The 15267-nt window shown below is 48.5% G+C and overlaps 1 protein-coding gene across 1 annotated transcript; it reads left to right on the top strand.

Moving 5' to 3' along the window:
• The first annotated feature begins 281 nt into the window (after nt 1–281).
• BMP2 (bone morphogenetic protein 2) lies at nt 282–14694 on the top strand. The gene is made up of 3 exons (XM_083431083.1): nt 282–1555; nt 4804–5159; nt 13444–14694. The coding sequence occupies exons 2-3, from the start codon at nt 4808–4810 to the stop codon at nt 14286–14288; spliced, it is 1197 nt and encodes a 398-aa protein (XP_083287209.1). The 5' UTR covers nt 282–1555; nt 4804–4807; the 3' UTR covers nt 14289–14694.
• Nucleotides 14695–15267: the final 573 nt, after the last annotated feature.

Raw genomic sequence — 15267 nt, 5'->3', positions numbered from 1 at the left:
GCGGGCCGGGCGGGCAAGGAAAAGTCTCGCGGCGGGCCGGAGCTCCGGCAGCTCCTCCTCCCGGCGAGCCTGACGGCTCGAATCCGGAAAGTTGTGGCAGAGGAGAAGCGAAGAGCGCGCTCAGTACCCCTCCGCGGCTGGGGCTGAGCGTATGTGTGCCTGCTTGTATGCGTGTGTGTGTGTGTGTGTGTGTAAGCTGGAGGGGGGGCCGCCTGGAGGAGGGAAGTCCAAAAAGGGGGCGGCGTTCCCTTTAAAAGCCGCCTGCCCTGCCGCGCTTCCTTGCAGCACCAGCAACCCGCCGCGCCAGCCTCGCCTAGGCTCTCCCGGTTCGCTCACAGGCCGCCTGGCGCTTGGCGAGCGCGCCTCCAGCCCCCGCGCCCGTGACCTCAGCCCGAGCCGAGCAGCCACAAAAAGCCCCGAGAGGGAGAGGCCGCCAAGAGAGAGAGAAAAAGAGAGGGCGGCGCAGGCAGCTCCGCTTGCAGGAGAAGCAGGAACAAGCAGCAAGAAGCGCTCGACGCCGGAGCCCAGGGCGCACGCAACGCGCGGAGAGAGGCAGGAGCCGGGTCGTGCGCTCTTGCAGCCGAGCCACCACCAGGAGCCGCCGGAACCGAGCAGCAGCAACAGGAGGAGGAGCAGCGGCAGCGGCTGGTCGGGCCACTAACTCTGCCTGCTCGCTCTTGCTGCTGCTTTTCTTTTGCAACCAGGAACGAAAGCGCACGACCCAGAGGAGTGGGGGGAAAGTGGCCCGTTTGGAGAGATCGGAGGCGGAATCCAACGCTTCACGGCTGCTGATGCCAAAGGCATTTTCTTAAGGAGAAGGGAGCTGCTTTCTATTGACATCCGAGCAGGAGCGCCGAGGGGGCGCGCATTGCCGGCTCTCGGCCCGGGAAAGGGACGTTTCTTCGCCCCCGACCCTCCGCGGCTCCTTTCCCTGGCAGTTTCGGATCCTGAGCATGTTTCCCCGGCGGGCCGGGCCCTGGAGAAGGACGCCGGCGGTGCGTGCTCTTCCCCCGAGCTTGGCTCTGGGGCAGCGCCCTTGCAGCCGGGAGTGATGCGGCGCCCGGGAGAGGCCAGCGGGCCAGAGAGCAGCTGCAAATCCGCGACCGCCGCGTCTACGTCGTCTTCTTCCTCGTCTTCCTCCTCGCTTCGTCCAGGTTAGACCAGGAGCGAGACCATGCCCGGGAGGTTTCTTCCTCTGCGCCGAGAAGCGAGCTCGGGCTGCAGCGCTGGAGAGGAGCTCGATTAGAGAGCGAGGCTTCGGAGGCGCTTGGAACGTTTGGTTCCCCTTTTGCCTCGGCTGCGCTCGCCGCAAACTTCCCAGGGAGGGAGGGAAATTGAGCACAGCTCCTCGCCGCTCGTGGACAGCTCTTCTCCCCGACCCCGGAGTAAGGAGGTGGGGGGAAAAGACCACCACCACCCAAAAAGAAAAAGAAAGGACGGATCGCACATCCCCCCCGGCTTGATCGGCCACGCTACTTCCATGTGGAGGGTGGCTCCATGGACGTGCCCGAGTGTGCTGCTGCTGCTTCTTAAGCGATCGGCGGGATCCTAAAAGGTAGCAGGAGGCGGGGGGCGTTGGGGAAGGAGGGCGCGCGCGGTTTCGAACTCGGCACATGGCCACACCTGCCGGGAAACTTTCCGCGGGGACTCCCTATGGATTCTTTCCTCCGCGTTCTCCAGACGGTTGATCATCCATACCTCCCTCCCCACAACAAAAACAGTCGCGAATCTTCCTAGGTAGTATGAATTAAAGCTAATGGTAAACGAGACATTTCTGGTGGCATGTACCTTGCTCACTTGTTGAGAGAATGCGGGAGGTGTCCCGTACAGTCCTCTTTTGCTCCCCCCTCTCATTCTCCCCCGTGACAAGACCCCCCAGCTGCCCTCTTCCCCAGAACACTTTGCTGTGCAAGTTAACCGCTTGCAGCGCCCATCCTAAGCGCCTTGCAGTATCCCGGGCCACAGGTGGCGGGCGGGGAGAGTACTGGACAGGTTATTACGCGGCAGCATCCCATCCTTTATATTGCAAGATGTCCTGGCTGGGAAACACTTCCAGCAGGCCTCCGGAGTTGCTGCCTGTGTTGCTCTGCTGGCCCGGTCACTTGCTGAAATTGCTTTATTCGGGGTGTATCGCTTCGCTCCGCAAACTGCCGGATCCCCACCCACCGCTGTTTCGGGAGCTTCTGAAACCTGAGTCCCTTTCTAGCCCATTATTGTAACGCGCCCCCTGCGCACCTCCATTCGCAAATCCCATTGATTTTGGTAGAAACATCTCCGCGCATTAACCGTGGGTGGGGAACTGGCTCCAGATGTTGTTGAACTACAGCTCCCATCATGCCTGACCATCACCCGTGCTGGCTGGGGTTGATGGGAGGTGGAGTCCAACGAAGTCTGCAGGGCCACAAGTTCATCAGGGCTGGCCTCTTAACAGTTAGAGAGGATCGTTTACCGTAGCCGAATGAATCCGAGGCACGGGAAAGGGGTGCTGGAGAGTAGAGTTTTAGCTCTGTTTTACTGTAGCAGGCTTTTGAAAAGAAGAAATTCCAACAAACTTAAATGCACGTCCAAGCATTTTACTAGAGGAGCGCACGCGCCCCTGAACTAAAGCAGCAGAAAGGCGCTCTCTCCATGTAAATGAATGAAACGGCTCACATGGATAAAGTTCTAGCTAGCAGCCTTTGCAATCTTTTGCTTGTGGCTGCCGATGCCCCGCTCATTATGCTGGATCCCCAAACTATTAAAATACGGAGCGAAGGGGGAGGGGGGGAGAGATGAAATAAGGTTTCCATTAGCTATGTGTAGGTTACAGGATGTAAAGGAAGGGAGTGAGGGGGAGAAAGCGGGGAGTTAGACAGTTTCAGGTCACAATCCAGCACACTGTCAGGTGCACTTGGTTTTGAATGCCTCATTCTGTGCTGACTTGTTGCCTTGGTGCATCCTCTAATTGTTTCCAGTGGTTTTGTCCAGCCCTTGGGGAATCGATGGGCAATAAAACTTAAAGCCCACTCTCCTTGCAGACCTAGGAGGCTGGAAGCTCCTCTTGATAAATGTTTCACTGCAGTCAAAAAGGCACATGTCCTTCCCCATGTAATTCTCCTTTCTAAAAAAGCCACTCCGTGATTACTTGTTCTTTCTTTACCATATTCACCTCCTGTCTCTTCATTCCACACCTTCTGCTACATGTATGCCCGGGTTTTGTGCTCCCACCAGTGCAGCAGAGCCAGGCTAGGAAGCAGCTCCAATATCACAGTCCCATAATTCTGGCTCTCCAGCCTCCCCTCAAAACCCCACCACGCCACACCCTGCAATGCTTCCTTCCTTCAGCTACGTCCCAGCATGCAGCTATGCTTGGGGGCTCTTCACACAATACTAATTATAACAGTTCTGTCTCTATTTATTCTCTGGAGTGAACAGTTGCACTCAAATAGCCCAGGAGCCACGGTGTGGGCTTGTGAATATAATTATGAAAGTTCATGGGATTGCGGAGGTATCCTCCACACCATATCATGGAGGAATGTGTCAATATCTTGCTGGAGGGTTTTAGTCCACCCTTCCTTCAAAGTGTTGTGGGTGGCGTTTTTAAGTGAGCCACCCAAAACTGCAGGGTCTTTCATGTGCTTGCTCCCTTCTGAAATTTCCATTTCACACAGTCCTTTCTTTTGCCAGCAATCGCAAAGTTGTCCATGGTGGGGAGCAGGTTGTGTGTTACCAATATTGTTTTGTGTGACTTGCCTAGAGGAATGATAGCAGCTTCTATGGGTTGTATTCGACTAATGTTTACTCTGTTGAAATTAGTGAACCCAGGTTACTTATGGCCATCGATTTCAGTGGGTCTACTCTGAGTGACAATTGAGTATAACCTGTTTTTTCCTGGATTAAGAGGATCCATTTGGGGGCTTTGCTTGGGCCTTTCAGCCACAGGATTGTGAATTCCCTTCGCATTCCCCATTGCCCATAATACCAGTTCCTACCAGTCTTAGTCCACGTGGGCAGCTTCCATAATGTGCTGGCAGATTGCTACCCACCCCAGCAACTGTGGACATATGAGAGAGAGAGGAAAAACAATATCCTGTCACAGTTCATGTCAGTACCAAAGTTCCCACTGGGGTCAGGACTGTCTCTCATACACTTCACTTTCAGGGAGATGGAGAAGGTCCTACCTACAAGGACCATGGGAGCTGGGAAGGGTTATTTATAGATCAATGATAAAACTACTGTTTTGCATTCAGAAAGACCCTAGTTGGATCCCTGGCATTTCCAGGCTGGCTTGGCCATATTCCGTCTGAAATTATACAAAACTACTGGCAGATAAAGGGACGCGGGTGGTGCTGTGGGTTAAACCACGGAGCCTAGGACTTGCCGATCAGAAGGTCGGCGGTTTGAATCCCCACGACGGGGTGAGCTCCCGTTGCTTGGTCCCTGCTCCTGCCAACCTAGCAGTTCGAAAGCACGTCAAAGTGCAAGTAGATAAATAGGTACCGCTCCGGCGGGAAGGTAAACGGCGTTTCCGTGCACTCCTCTGGTTCGCCACGTGACCCAGAAGCTGTACTGGGTCAATAAACCCAGCCGCAACCCCAGAGTCAGCCACGATTGGACCTAATGGTCAGGGGTACCTTTACCTTTGGTGGCAGATAAGCCTGAGCTCGATGGCACCAATGGAATGGCTTTGTAGAAGGTGGTTTCCTATGTTTCATGGAGCGAAAGCAGCCGTGAAGCTCAGAAGGACCTTACACTTTGCTCATGCTGGTTTTGCCCTATAACGCTTCCTTGCCTGCCCAACTCAACCTCTTCCATTCTCCCCAGGTTGATGACCATGGTTGCCAGGACCTGCTCTCTACTAGCACTGCTGCTTTATCACATACTGCTGGGTGGTTCGGCCAGCCTCATCCCGGAGGTGGCCGACAGGAGAAGGTTCAGCGGAGACTTGGGCCGCGTCACTCCCCTGCAACTCTCTGAAGGGATCCTGCGCGAATTTGAACTGCGCCTGCTCAATATGTTTGGGCTCACGCGGCGGCCCACCCCAAGCAAGGACATCATCATCCCTCCCTATATGTTGGAGCTCTACCATCTGCACACCAGCCAGAAGCCAACAACCATGGACTATAACCTGGAGAGAGCTGCCAGCAGAGCCAATACTGTCAGGAGCTTTCACCATGAAGGTAAGGAGGGATGCTCTTAGCTTCCACTGCTCAAGCCCTAACAAAAATAGGCTTGGAGATTCCACTCCCCTGCCCCCTGCAAATTGGAATGCTGCAATTGCCAAGATGTTTGGTGGTTGGATATTTGGGAAGGCCCACAGTAGGGGAGCACCTGTTCCCATCATCTCCAGGTAGGATGCAGACAGACCCCTGCCTGAAATCTGCTCAGTGCCAAATGCAGCAATGGCCTTGATTTCTTGTGCTCCTTACACTTCACCCATTAGATATATGCGATGTATCTCTTGCTATTAAAGCAGTTGTGAATTCCTCATTATGCAATTTGAATCTCTGCCTGGTTTGGTTGCTGCTACACTGGTATGTTCTAACGAGACAAAGCGTATCGCTCAAATTTGGTTAGCTGAAAAGTGCAGTTTAAATGTACGGTTTTTCCTTCTGAGCATCTATGCTAGGGAGGAAGAGATTACCGCACTGTGTGAATACAGCTGAAGTGTGAGTCTCTCCTTGTGGTGTTTCTGCTCTAACTCCTCTTGGCTTCCTCTTAGTTCAGCGCAGGCCTGTCTCAACCATTTAAAAATGAATCAGGGTTCCGAAACTAATCTTGCCCATGTTGACTTGGAAATAGGTAGCCTTCTTTCACAGTCAAAGTTCACACCTGGAAGCACCAGGAGGAATTCAACATCTCAAGCATTTTGCAACAATCTCCCTCTTTCTCCTTCTGTGTGCTGTGTGACCGGACTCATCTGTTTAATTCTGGCCACTATTTTGAATGATTGTGGTGGGTGGGAAGCTTTCAAAACATGAAACCATGTTTGCAGTAACGTAGATGTGTATGTGAAGGCAGTACCATGCCCCTTTCAGTACATGCACATTAGTTTTTGGATCCCAAAATGAACAGAAATGGTTATCTCTGCATGGCTGCCAAGCCTCCTGGGCTGGATCCAAGCGCAAGCCATTGTTAGAGCAGACCCGCTGGAATCGGTGAGACTTCACTTAGTCATCCCATTGACTTCCATGGGTCATCTCCGGAATTACAACCAACCCAAAGATTGCAGTTTCAGCCTGTGATTTCTAAAAAAAAATGCTATTTGAAGAACACTGACACGTTGCGTATCCCCTCCTTTGCATGGTGATGAACATCACAGAAACACATGGCCTTGCATTTTGAGACATTTTTAAAAGCACAGTCCATAGTTCTAAGACAGGGGTCAGCAAACTTTTTCAGTCCATTGTCCCTCAGACCTTGTGGGGGCCCATATATATATTTTTTTGGGGGGGAATGAACAAATTCCTATGCCCCACAAATAACCCAGAGATGCATTTTAAATAAAAGGACACATTCTACTCATGTAAAAACATGCTGATTCCCAGACCGTCCTTGGGCTGGAGTTAGAAGGCGATTGGGCAGGATCCGGCCCCCGGGCCTTTGTTTGCCTACCCATGTTCTAAGGTGTATTAAAGTTTTTGATATATTTTTTTTAAAAAGTTTATTTAATTTTCTAAATATGTTTCTGAAGATTGAGCCTGTCACTGCCATTGTGTTGGCGGCAGAATCTCACTTCCCTCCCTCCTAAAGAACCAGTATCCCGCATATGCTTATGCTAATAATGTGGGTGGCCAATTTGCCCAGAGGAGTGTAGAGACCAGTTTTTCCTCGAGGTGATGAACGTACAGATGGTAGGAAACAACCTGGAGCAAAAATGAGGAGGAGTATGAGGAATGTCACATTTCCCCCTTTAAATAGCTAGCAATTTTAGTTGCTGGCTATGTTTGTTTCATTAAACCTTAAGAATGGCAAACTACCTTTCTAACTCTGCCGAACTCTTTGTTCTGTGCCATATTCATTTATCAGTTTTCAAAAATTGACTTACATTGATCCAGAGCAAGAAAAGTGGGTGGTTATTTTTTTAATTCTACAGATTCTGTCCAGATTATGAGTTCCTACCAATAAATTTATATGTTGCAGGCTAAATAGGGGAAAAAAATAGTCTGTCTAATTTACAGTTGGCAATCAGGGTAACTTGGAAGGATTTCTAATCCCCATCTAATCCCCGTGAGAGATCAATTTAACAATCAATTGTATTGTCTCCACCATGACTTTGTTTTCTGTTTAAATCTAGATTTAGTGGAGACCTAAGGTAAGCCCTTCAGAAAGCAAGGCTGATAAGTTTTGGAGCAGCTGCCCACTGGATTTCATGGGCACCTGGGGCTTTAGGTCACTCAGATTAAAAGCCACAAGCAAATATGTACTTAACTAGACAGAACAATTGGGAGTAAATGCAACACAATCTTCAGATGCTCTGTTGCCACTTATTCTTGTATTTTTCAACTAGGCCAGTTTTCTAAATTAAAGGCAACTTGCTTGAACTTTTATGCAAAGTGCTTATATCCGAGTTCCTTCAACTTGAATGAACTTGTCTGTAGCACTACTGGGCAAAGCTTTACATTGTATTTGCAAAGTGTTTTTTTCCTTTTGTTTTTTGCTGCTGCTGCTGCTGCCATCTCTGTTCAATGCAAATCCAAAAGTTTCACCATGATTGCGGCAATCTCCTTTCTTCTCCCCTCCATTTATGACCCTAAGCACATTTTTGTGTGCGTGTGATTAGCAAAGTCACATTGAATTAGCTAGACTTACAGGTTCCTTTCTGTGTTTCTGCATCCCAGCCACAGATACTTGGATGCAACGTGTACAAATTATAAGCATTCAGAGGATGTGAAACTAGTGTCTTCTGCAGAAAGGCTATAAACTTGCAGTTGTCAACCTTTTCACGGGCGGCATTGATGGATTGTAGAATTGTGGGGAGAGAGACGGAAGCAAGCTGCTTAGGTTACATATAGTATAGAGCTGGGCTGGCAAGGAAAGATACATAAATATGTATTTTAATTAAGTTTCTCCACAAGGGGTGTGGCCTGCGTAGTGATTATTCTAACTAATAGCAAGTCTTAATGAGGAAAGAGATTAATGGTGTAACTTAAACTTGCACTGTGGCTTATGCTGCTTTGTGTGTGTGAATATAAAACTAATGAATGGGAGAACTTCCAGTAAACATTTCAATTGTGCCAAAATGCATCTTAACGCAGAACTACATACATATATGAGTGGGCAGAAGGAGGGAAGGCTAGCAAGCGTTTCGGTCAGCTTCCTTGCTGCAACTCTGCAACAATCCTTATTCCAGCAAAATAAACCCTTGGGCGACAACCCTACACCCCTTTGCTTGGGAGTAAGTCCCACTGAAGCGGAGAAGCAATGACTTGGCCATGCAGTCCAGTGATCTATATAGCTCAAGAGAGAACTTGAACCCAGGTCTAAGTCTTTCCCTAAGTCTGTTATTTATTGTGGGAAGGCTGTTCTTTCAAGCTGATCCAAAGGGCTGTTCTCTCCCCCCCCCCAAAAAAAAACTACAATAAAAGCAAACACATAAAAGCAGCTTATCTAGAGAGAGCCGCCTTAAAACAGCAGCAGAGATAACAGGTTAGTTTTTAAAGGCCTTGGGAAATAGAAAGGATGTTAGGGAATACAACCATTATGGTAGGTCTTTCGGGGGGGGGGGGTTATATTGTAAACCACCCAGTGATCCTCTGAGGAAGGGCAGTATAGAAGTTTAATTAATTAATAATAGTAATAATCATCATCACCACCTTATGCCCCGAGGCGTCTCCCTGGCATGTCAGCTACTGAAAGGCCCTTTCACAGGTGTGCTTGAGAGGAAAGGGAGTGCCTAGACAATAGTGGGGTTTAAATACGAGAAACAGTGTGGAGGAACTGGTTCAATGCTAATTTGCTGGCGGTTGAGGGCTGCAAGAACTGGAGGGCTGCAGGTTCCACACCTCCTGTGACCAGGATACAGATGTGCTTACAGAGAACCCGCAGGAAAACCTGTTTTTCCCTCTCGCTGTTTTGCCGTAGCTTGCTACAGAAAAAGACACACACACACTTAACTTTTCTCCGAAAGCTCTAAAAACCTGACGCGATCATTTACTTTTCCTCGCAGTTCCAAGTGCCACAAATTATTTGAGCAAATTGTTAGATTGCTTCTTTATTTCCTTTAATAAACCCACAGGCCCTTGTTGCAAGTGCACTGTTTGCGGCTTGCAATATCCCCCCCCCGCCGCTCCCCGTCACATCCAATCTCATAAACCAGCCCAGTTAAAGTAAGAGGCCTCTCCCTCTGTCAGTTGAGCATGAGTCTTAATCTCATGGTTGTGAGTTCAAGCCCCACTTTGGACAAAGTTTCCTGCAGTGCAGTGGGTTGGACTAGATGGCCTTCGTGGCCTCTTGCAACTCTATAATTCTAAGATTTTGCCTCTCTGGGTAGGGAATTCCACAACCATGGAGCCACTGTGTTGGTTCCTACTCCCCTAACATCTCTCCTCAGCAAGCACATAAGTAGAGTCTCTGCCACTGATCTTTAATCTCTGGCTGACCTCTCTGGGCAAAGGCAGAAAAAGCTCTGCCTTTGCACCTTTGCAACCATGCGAAACATGGGTTCATTGGGGTTTTTTTGGGATGGGGCGGGGGTTTGTTTAGCTCTGCCTTTGTTTTGCACATGTCAGTTCAAAGCCACTTAAGAGAAGTGTCCAATTAAAGCACCAATGATGTAGATAGGGCAGGAATTAAAAACAAATCGAATGTGAGGTAAACACAGCGTGGCTGTGGCTTGTTATTCTCGCGAACCCTCCCTAGCCATTGGGTGAGCGGCTGTTTTTTCCCCTGTTGCAAAACTAGGCGGGGGCAGGGCGGGAATGGGAAAGCAAGAGGCAAGGAGGGGTTTGGGTGGAAAGAGACGGAAAGATGGCAGCCAGTTGCTGGCTCTGAAAGGTAGTGAGGAGTCGCCAGATGCGGGAGGGTGAGGATAGAAGATGGCCCTGGGGGACAGGGCAGTGCAGGATAAAAACACTGCGGCAGTTTTTCCTCTGAGTAAAAGGAAGCAGGGGGACTCCCATCAGGACAGGGCAAGGAAAAACAAGGGTGAAGTAGATCTTGAAGGAAAGGCACCAGGGGTTTGTGGTGGGTGGAAACCCCAGGAAAGAGTGTAGACTCAAAGGACTGGATGTTCTTCTGGAGAGATGGAGAATTTGTGGCCCTTCTGATGTTGCTGGGGCTGCAAGTCCCATCAGCCCTAAACACTGGAGCATGCTGGCTGGGGTGGTTGGGAACAGGGGTCCACAGTTCCCCACATCCCCTCATCTTGTTGTCCTGGCACTTTTTAGAGATGCTTACAGAGTTGTTGGGACGTGGGTGGCACTGTGGGTTAAACCACAGAGCCTAGGACTTGCCAATCAGAAGGTTTGCGGTTTGAATCTCCGCGATGGGGTGAGCTCCCGTTGCTCGGTCCCTGCTCCTGCCAACCCAGCAGTTCGAAAGCACGTCAAAGTGCAAGTAGATAAATAGGTACCGCTCTAGCGGGAAGGTAAACGGCGTTTCCGTGCGCTGCCCTGGTTTGCCAGAAGCAGCTTAGTCATGCTGGCCACATGACCCGGAAGCTATACGCCGGCTCCCTCGGCCAATAAAGCGAGATGAGCGCCGCAACCCCAGAGTCAGCCACGACTGGACCTAATGGTCAGGGGTCCCTTTACCCTTTACAGAGTTGCTGAGAGAGGAGAACAGTCCGACCCTAAGTCATCTTGCTGTCAAATGCTACACACCTCACCTATAGCCAGCGCTTTGAAAGGAGTCTTAGAATGCTGTTCACAAACCACTCCCTGCCATTTTGTAGCCTGCACATATCTTGGTGCCACTTCACCAGGTGGTTTCACCCTAAAGCATGTCAGGGCCACCCGTGCAAGAGACTCCATGTGCTCAGGCATTCATGTGGCCTCACTGCAGATGGGTGTAGAGTGCTCAGGACAACCACATTTAGAGGGAGCCAATTATAGTTAGCTTTCCTGCAAATGCTTGGGAGATACCCGTTGTCCACCATAGACTTGTGTCCTTTAAATGCAAGCTCTTGTTTAGGTGACCATAGAGGAAAGGGACTCTGAAGTCGGATGTTGGGGAATAAGGAGATACCTTTGGATTATTGTTGTGTTTCCAAAGCTGCAGTGGGAACAGTTAGGCTGGAATCCAAAACTTGTTCCTTTGGAATTCAATATTGGTGACACTTCCAAGTAAATGGAACACCAACGGAGCAATGTCGCTGTTAAGATAGTTCACAATATGCTTAGACTTAGCCACAGTTGTTGCATTTATGTGTGGTGGTATTATCATTGCGTAGTTTACCGATTTGGCTGGACACATCGCTTGTTCGTAACCCAATTTAGAGGCTATTTGAGAATATGGATATTGTATCACATACTGAGCCCTTGGAATAAAACAGGGGATAGGGCAGGTCAAATCTTCCCATTGCTTTCTCTTAGATTTCTTTGAATTGCACATGAATCTATTTCTGAACCCAAAGTGCAAATGAAGATTCACTCCAACTCCCATCAGTCAGATGGTGGAAATTGTAGACCAGCAATATCAACCTTGGGAGCAGCAGATTCCCTCACCCTTAGCCTCAATGGTTTAGTTAAATTTGGCAGCAATACTGTACAGTGTTATTGGTCATAAGTAAATGTTGAATCATAGTACTTCATTTCCCCAAAATGTTGTTTTCCAAAAAGCAAAACTCACACCTTTAAACTATCTGAGAGTGCTCCAATCGTCCACATGGGATGCACATAATTCCCCCTGCCCAGTATGTCTTCATCCCCTCTCCTGAGCCTTCCCCCCACCCCTCCTCACGCCATCCATATTAAAAAGAACAAAAAGGAAGTGGTGCTTTGTGTCCCTGGCCACTTTAGACGATGACCAATATACTGCCTGTCTCCTGTTCAAATTTCAGCCACAAACTTAAGCAAACGTTCATTCCTCTGCTCCCACCTGTAATAACAAGTATTATGTAGGGGGTGAGCTTTCAACAGTTAAAATTAGTAGAAGATTTTATAGAAAAGAGCAGGACAAGGCACAAAGCGCCTTCAAGGTCGGCAGAGTCTGTATGCCTGTTTGTCCCCTATTTTGCAGTTAACTGTTTGTAATAGCAGTGCAGTGGACAGGCAGTATGGATGATGAACTTGCCCAACATGTGATGCAGCTGTAGACTGTTGCAGTTCAATAGATCTGTGTGACTTGGTTGCCCATTCCTGTAATGCTGTCCATTGCAGGAACAATGCAAACAACTAGCCCTACCTGGTGCCTTGCAGATGTTTAAGACTTCAGCTCCCATCAGCCCCAACCAGCACGCCTGCGAGCTATAGTCCCAAACATCTGGAGGGCGCCCGAATGGTTTAACAACTAAACCCATCCAAGTTATTTTCATTTAGGGCCTCCTTGAGTAAAATGACTGGGTGTGCTTTGTGGAAAGGTCTATAATTACGAGACAGGGTTTTGGATAGTAAGTTTTGTAAATCATGAAACTTGTGGCACAATGCCTTTGGAATGGCTTTTGAGAGACTGACATGAAAACTGGAGGTAGGGGTTTGTTGTTGGCGTTGTGTTTTTTTTTTTTTTAGGGAAATCTTTAAGAAATGCAATCCCTTTCCTTGATCCTCAGTCAGTTTTTAATTACTCTCCCTGGGCCCCTGCTAACCACAGTGTTAAAAAATGTTCTTTAATACCCTTGAATTCCAAAGCAATGCCTCACATTTCTTCCCCCTTATTACGACCACCTGGAATTCGCAGTGCACTCCTATGAGATCGAAAATGTGCGGCAGCGAAGGAAGCATTTTAACATCGTGTTTCGTGGGCTTGCCTAAACAAACAGAAAGACAAGAGCAACTGAAAAAAGGGAAAGGGGAAAAAGCCTTTTGAATTTCTAACGTAGCACACGTATTGGCTTATGCTAATGTTATGGGGAATCTTCTATATCTATTATTGTGTTGTTTAGTCGTGCCCAACTCTTCATGACCCCATGGACCAGAGCACGCCAGGCACTCCTGTCTTCCTCTGCCTCCCTCAGTTTGGTCAAACTCATGCTGGTAGCTTTGAGAACACTGTCCAACCATCTCGTCCTCTGTCGTCCCCTTCTCCTTGTGCCCTCCATCTTTCCCAACATCAGGGTCTTTTCCAGGGAGTCTTCTCTTCTCATGAGGTGGCCAAAGTATTGGAGCCTCAGCTTCACGATCTGTCCTTCCAGTGAACACTCAGGGCTCATTTCCTTCAGAATGGATAGGTTGGATCTTCTTGCAGTCCATGGGACTCTCAAGAGTCTCCTCCAGCACCATAGGGTACTTCAAATATTTCGTGGCATTATCTGCGTTACTGATTGTGTTTTTCTTCTTCTTCTTCTCTCTCTCTCCCCCAAACCAGAAACACTAGAAGAACTTCCAGAAAGAAGTGGGAAAACATCTCGGCGCTTCTTCTTCAACTTAACTTCCATCCCTGAGGGGGAGTTCATCACTTCAGCTGAGCTTCAGGTTTTTCGGGAGCATGTTCAAGACGCTTTTGAGAGCAATGGCAGCTCTTACCACCGTATTAATATTTATGAAATCGTAAAGCCCGAGAGAGAGGCCTCCCAGGACCCCATCACGAGACTTTTGGACACGCGCTTGGTGCATCGTAACGCCAGCAAGTGGGAAACGTTTGATGTGACACCGGCTATCATGCGGTGGATTGCACATGGACAACCCAACCATGGTTTTGTGGTAGAAGTGGCTCACTTGGACCCCAGGGAGAGCACTGCCTCCAAGAGGCACGTCCGGATCAGCAGGTCTTTGCATCAGGACGATGCCAGCTGGTCTCGGATCCGGCCGTTACTAGTGACCTTTGGGCACGACGGAAAGGGGCACCCTCTCCACAAGAGAGACAAGCGCCAGGCCAAGCGCAAGCACAACAAGCGCAAGTCCAATTGCAAACGGCACGATTTGTACGTGGACTTCAACGACGTGGGGTGGAATGACTGGATAGTGGCCCCGCCGGGCTATAGTGCCTTCTACTGCCACGGTGACTGCCCCTTCCCCTTGGCAGACCACCTGAACTCCACCAACCATGCCATTGTTCAGACTCTTGTCAATTCCGTCAACCCCAAAATCCCCAAAGCTTGCTGCGTGCCGACAGAACTGAGTCCCATCTCCATGCTCTACCTGGATGAGAACGAGAAGGTGGTACTAAAGAATTATCAAGACATGGTTGTGGAGGGCTGTGGCTGCCGCTGACGTGGCGGCAGGGCGGAAAATGGACCAATGCAACAAAACAAAACTTGACACTTTAATATTTCCCAATGAAGACCTTATTTATGTTATGAAATGGAGAATTAAACGCATCTATTTTGAAAAAAAAAAATCTATTTATGTCTACAGAAAAAAAGCGAGGAAAAAATATTTTAATCAGAGAATTATTCCTTTTAAAGATTTTTAAACGTATTAGTTGTACATTTTATATGGGTTTAAGCGCCCCCCCCCTTCCCCCCCTCAGCACATGAAGTATAAAGGTCAGATTGTTATTTTGTATTTATTTACTATTATAACCACTTTAGAAGAATAGCTAATTTGTATTTATATGTATAATCAAAAAAAAGCAGAAGAAAAAAAAATATAGGGTTTGTACATAATTTAAAACAAATGGTAGCTTTTTTTGTTTCTTTTCCTTTTCCAGTGTGTATTTAAGTAAGTTGCGATGTGTACATGGAAGGGTTACTATGGCAAAGGTGCGTAATGCATTTTGCTTTCTGCAGTTCTACTGTTAAGGTCACGAGTGCAAGCCCAATGAAAAGTGGCTAATCCGCCCTGCTGACTCAAGATTATATTGTACAATTCTCAGGAATGCTGCAGGGTGGGCTGCCTAGTCCATGAGAAACTGGCATCTTCCCGGTGGGGAGCATTTGGATAAGAACCAGACGGTTGCCGAGCAAGTAGAAATAGAACTGCCGTTCCTCATGAAGGTGTGACACGACCACCAACCGGGCTTATCTAGAAAACTCTCTTTCCCTACTTTAATTTTCGTTTTTTTGGTCCTTGCACCTACAGAAAAGCAAAATGTTTATGCTGTTCCTCCCCTTTTCAGTAGTTCACCCATTGGAATCCTTGTCCTGGCCAAATATTAAATAAAATACCAGATTTCTTCAGTTTTTAAAAAGCTTCATTTCTGCTCGCCCTTCCGACGGCGCCTAATGTATTCCTGCTACTACAGAGTAAC

Source organism: Podarcis tiliguerta (genome assembly GCF_965153285.1).
Source record: "Podarcis tiliguerta genome assembly, chromosome: 3".
Lineage (NCBI taxonomy): Eukaryota > Metazoa > Chordata > Lepidosauria > Squamata > Lacertidae > Podarcis > Podarcis tiliguerta.
The sequence above is the reverse complement of the archived record's forward strand: the minus strand, read 5'-3'. Positions and strand labels throughout refer to the sequence as shown.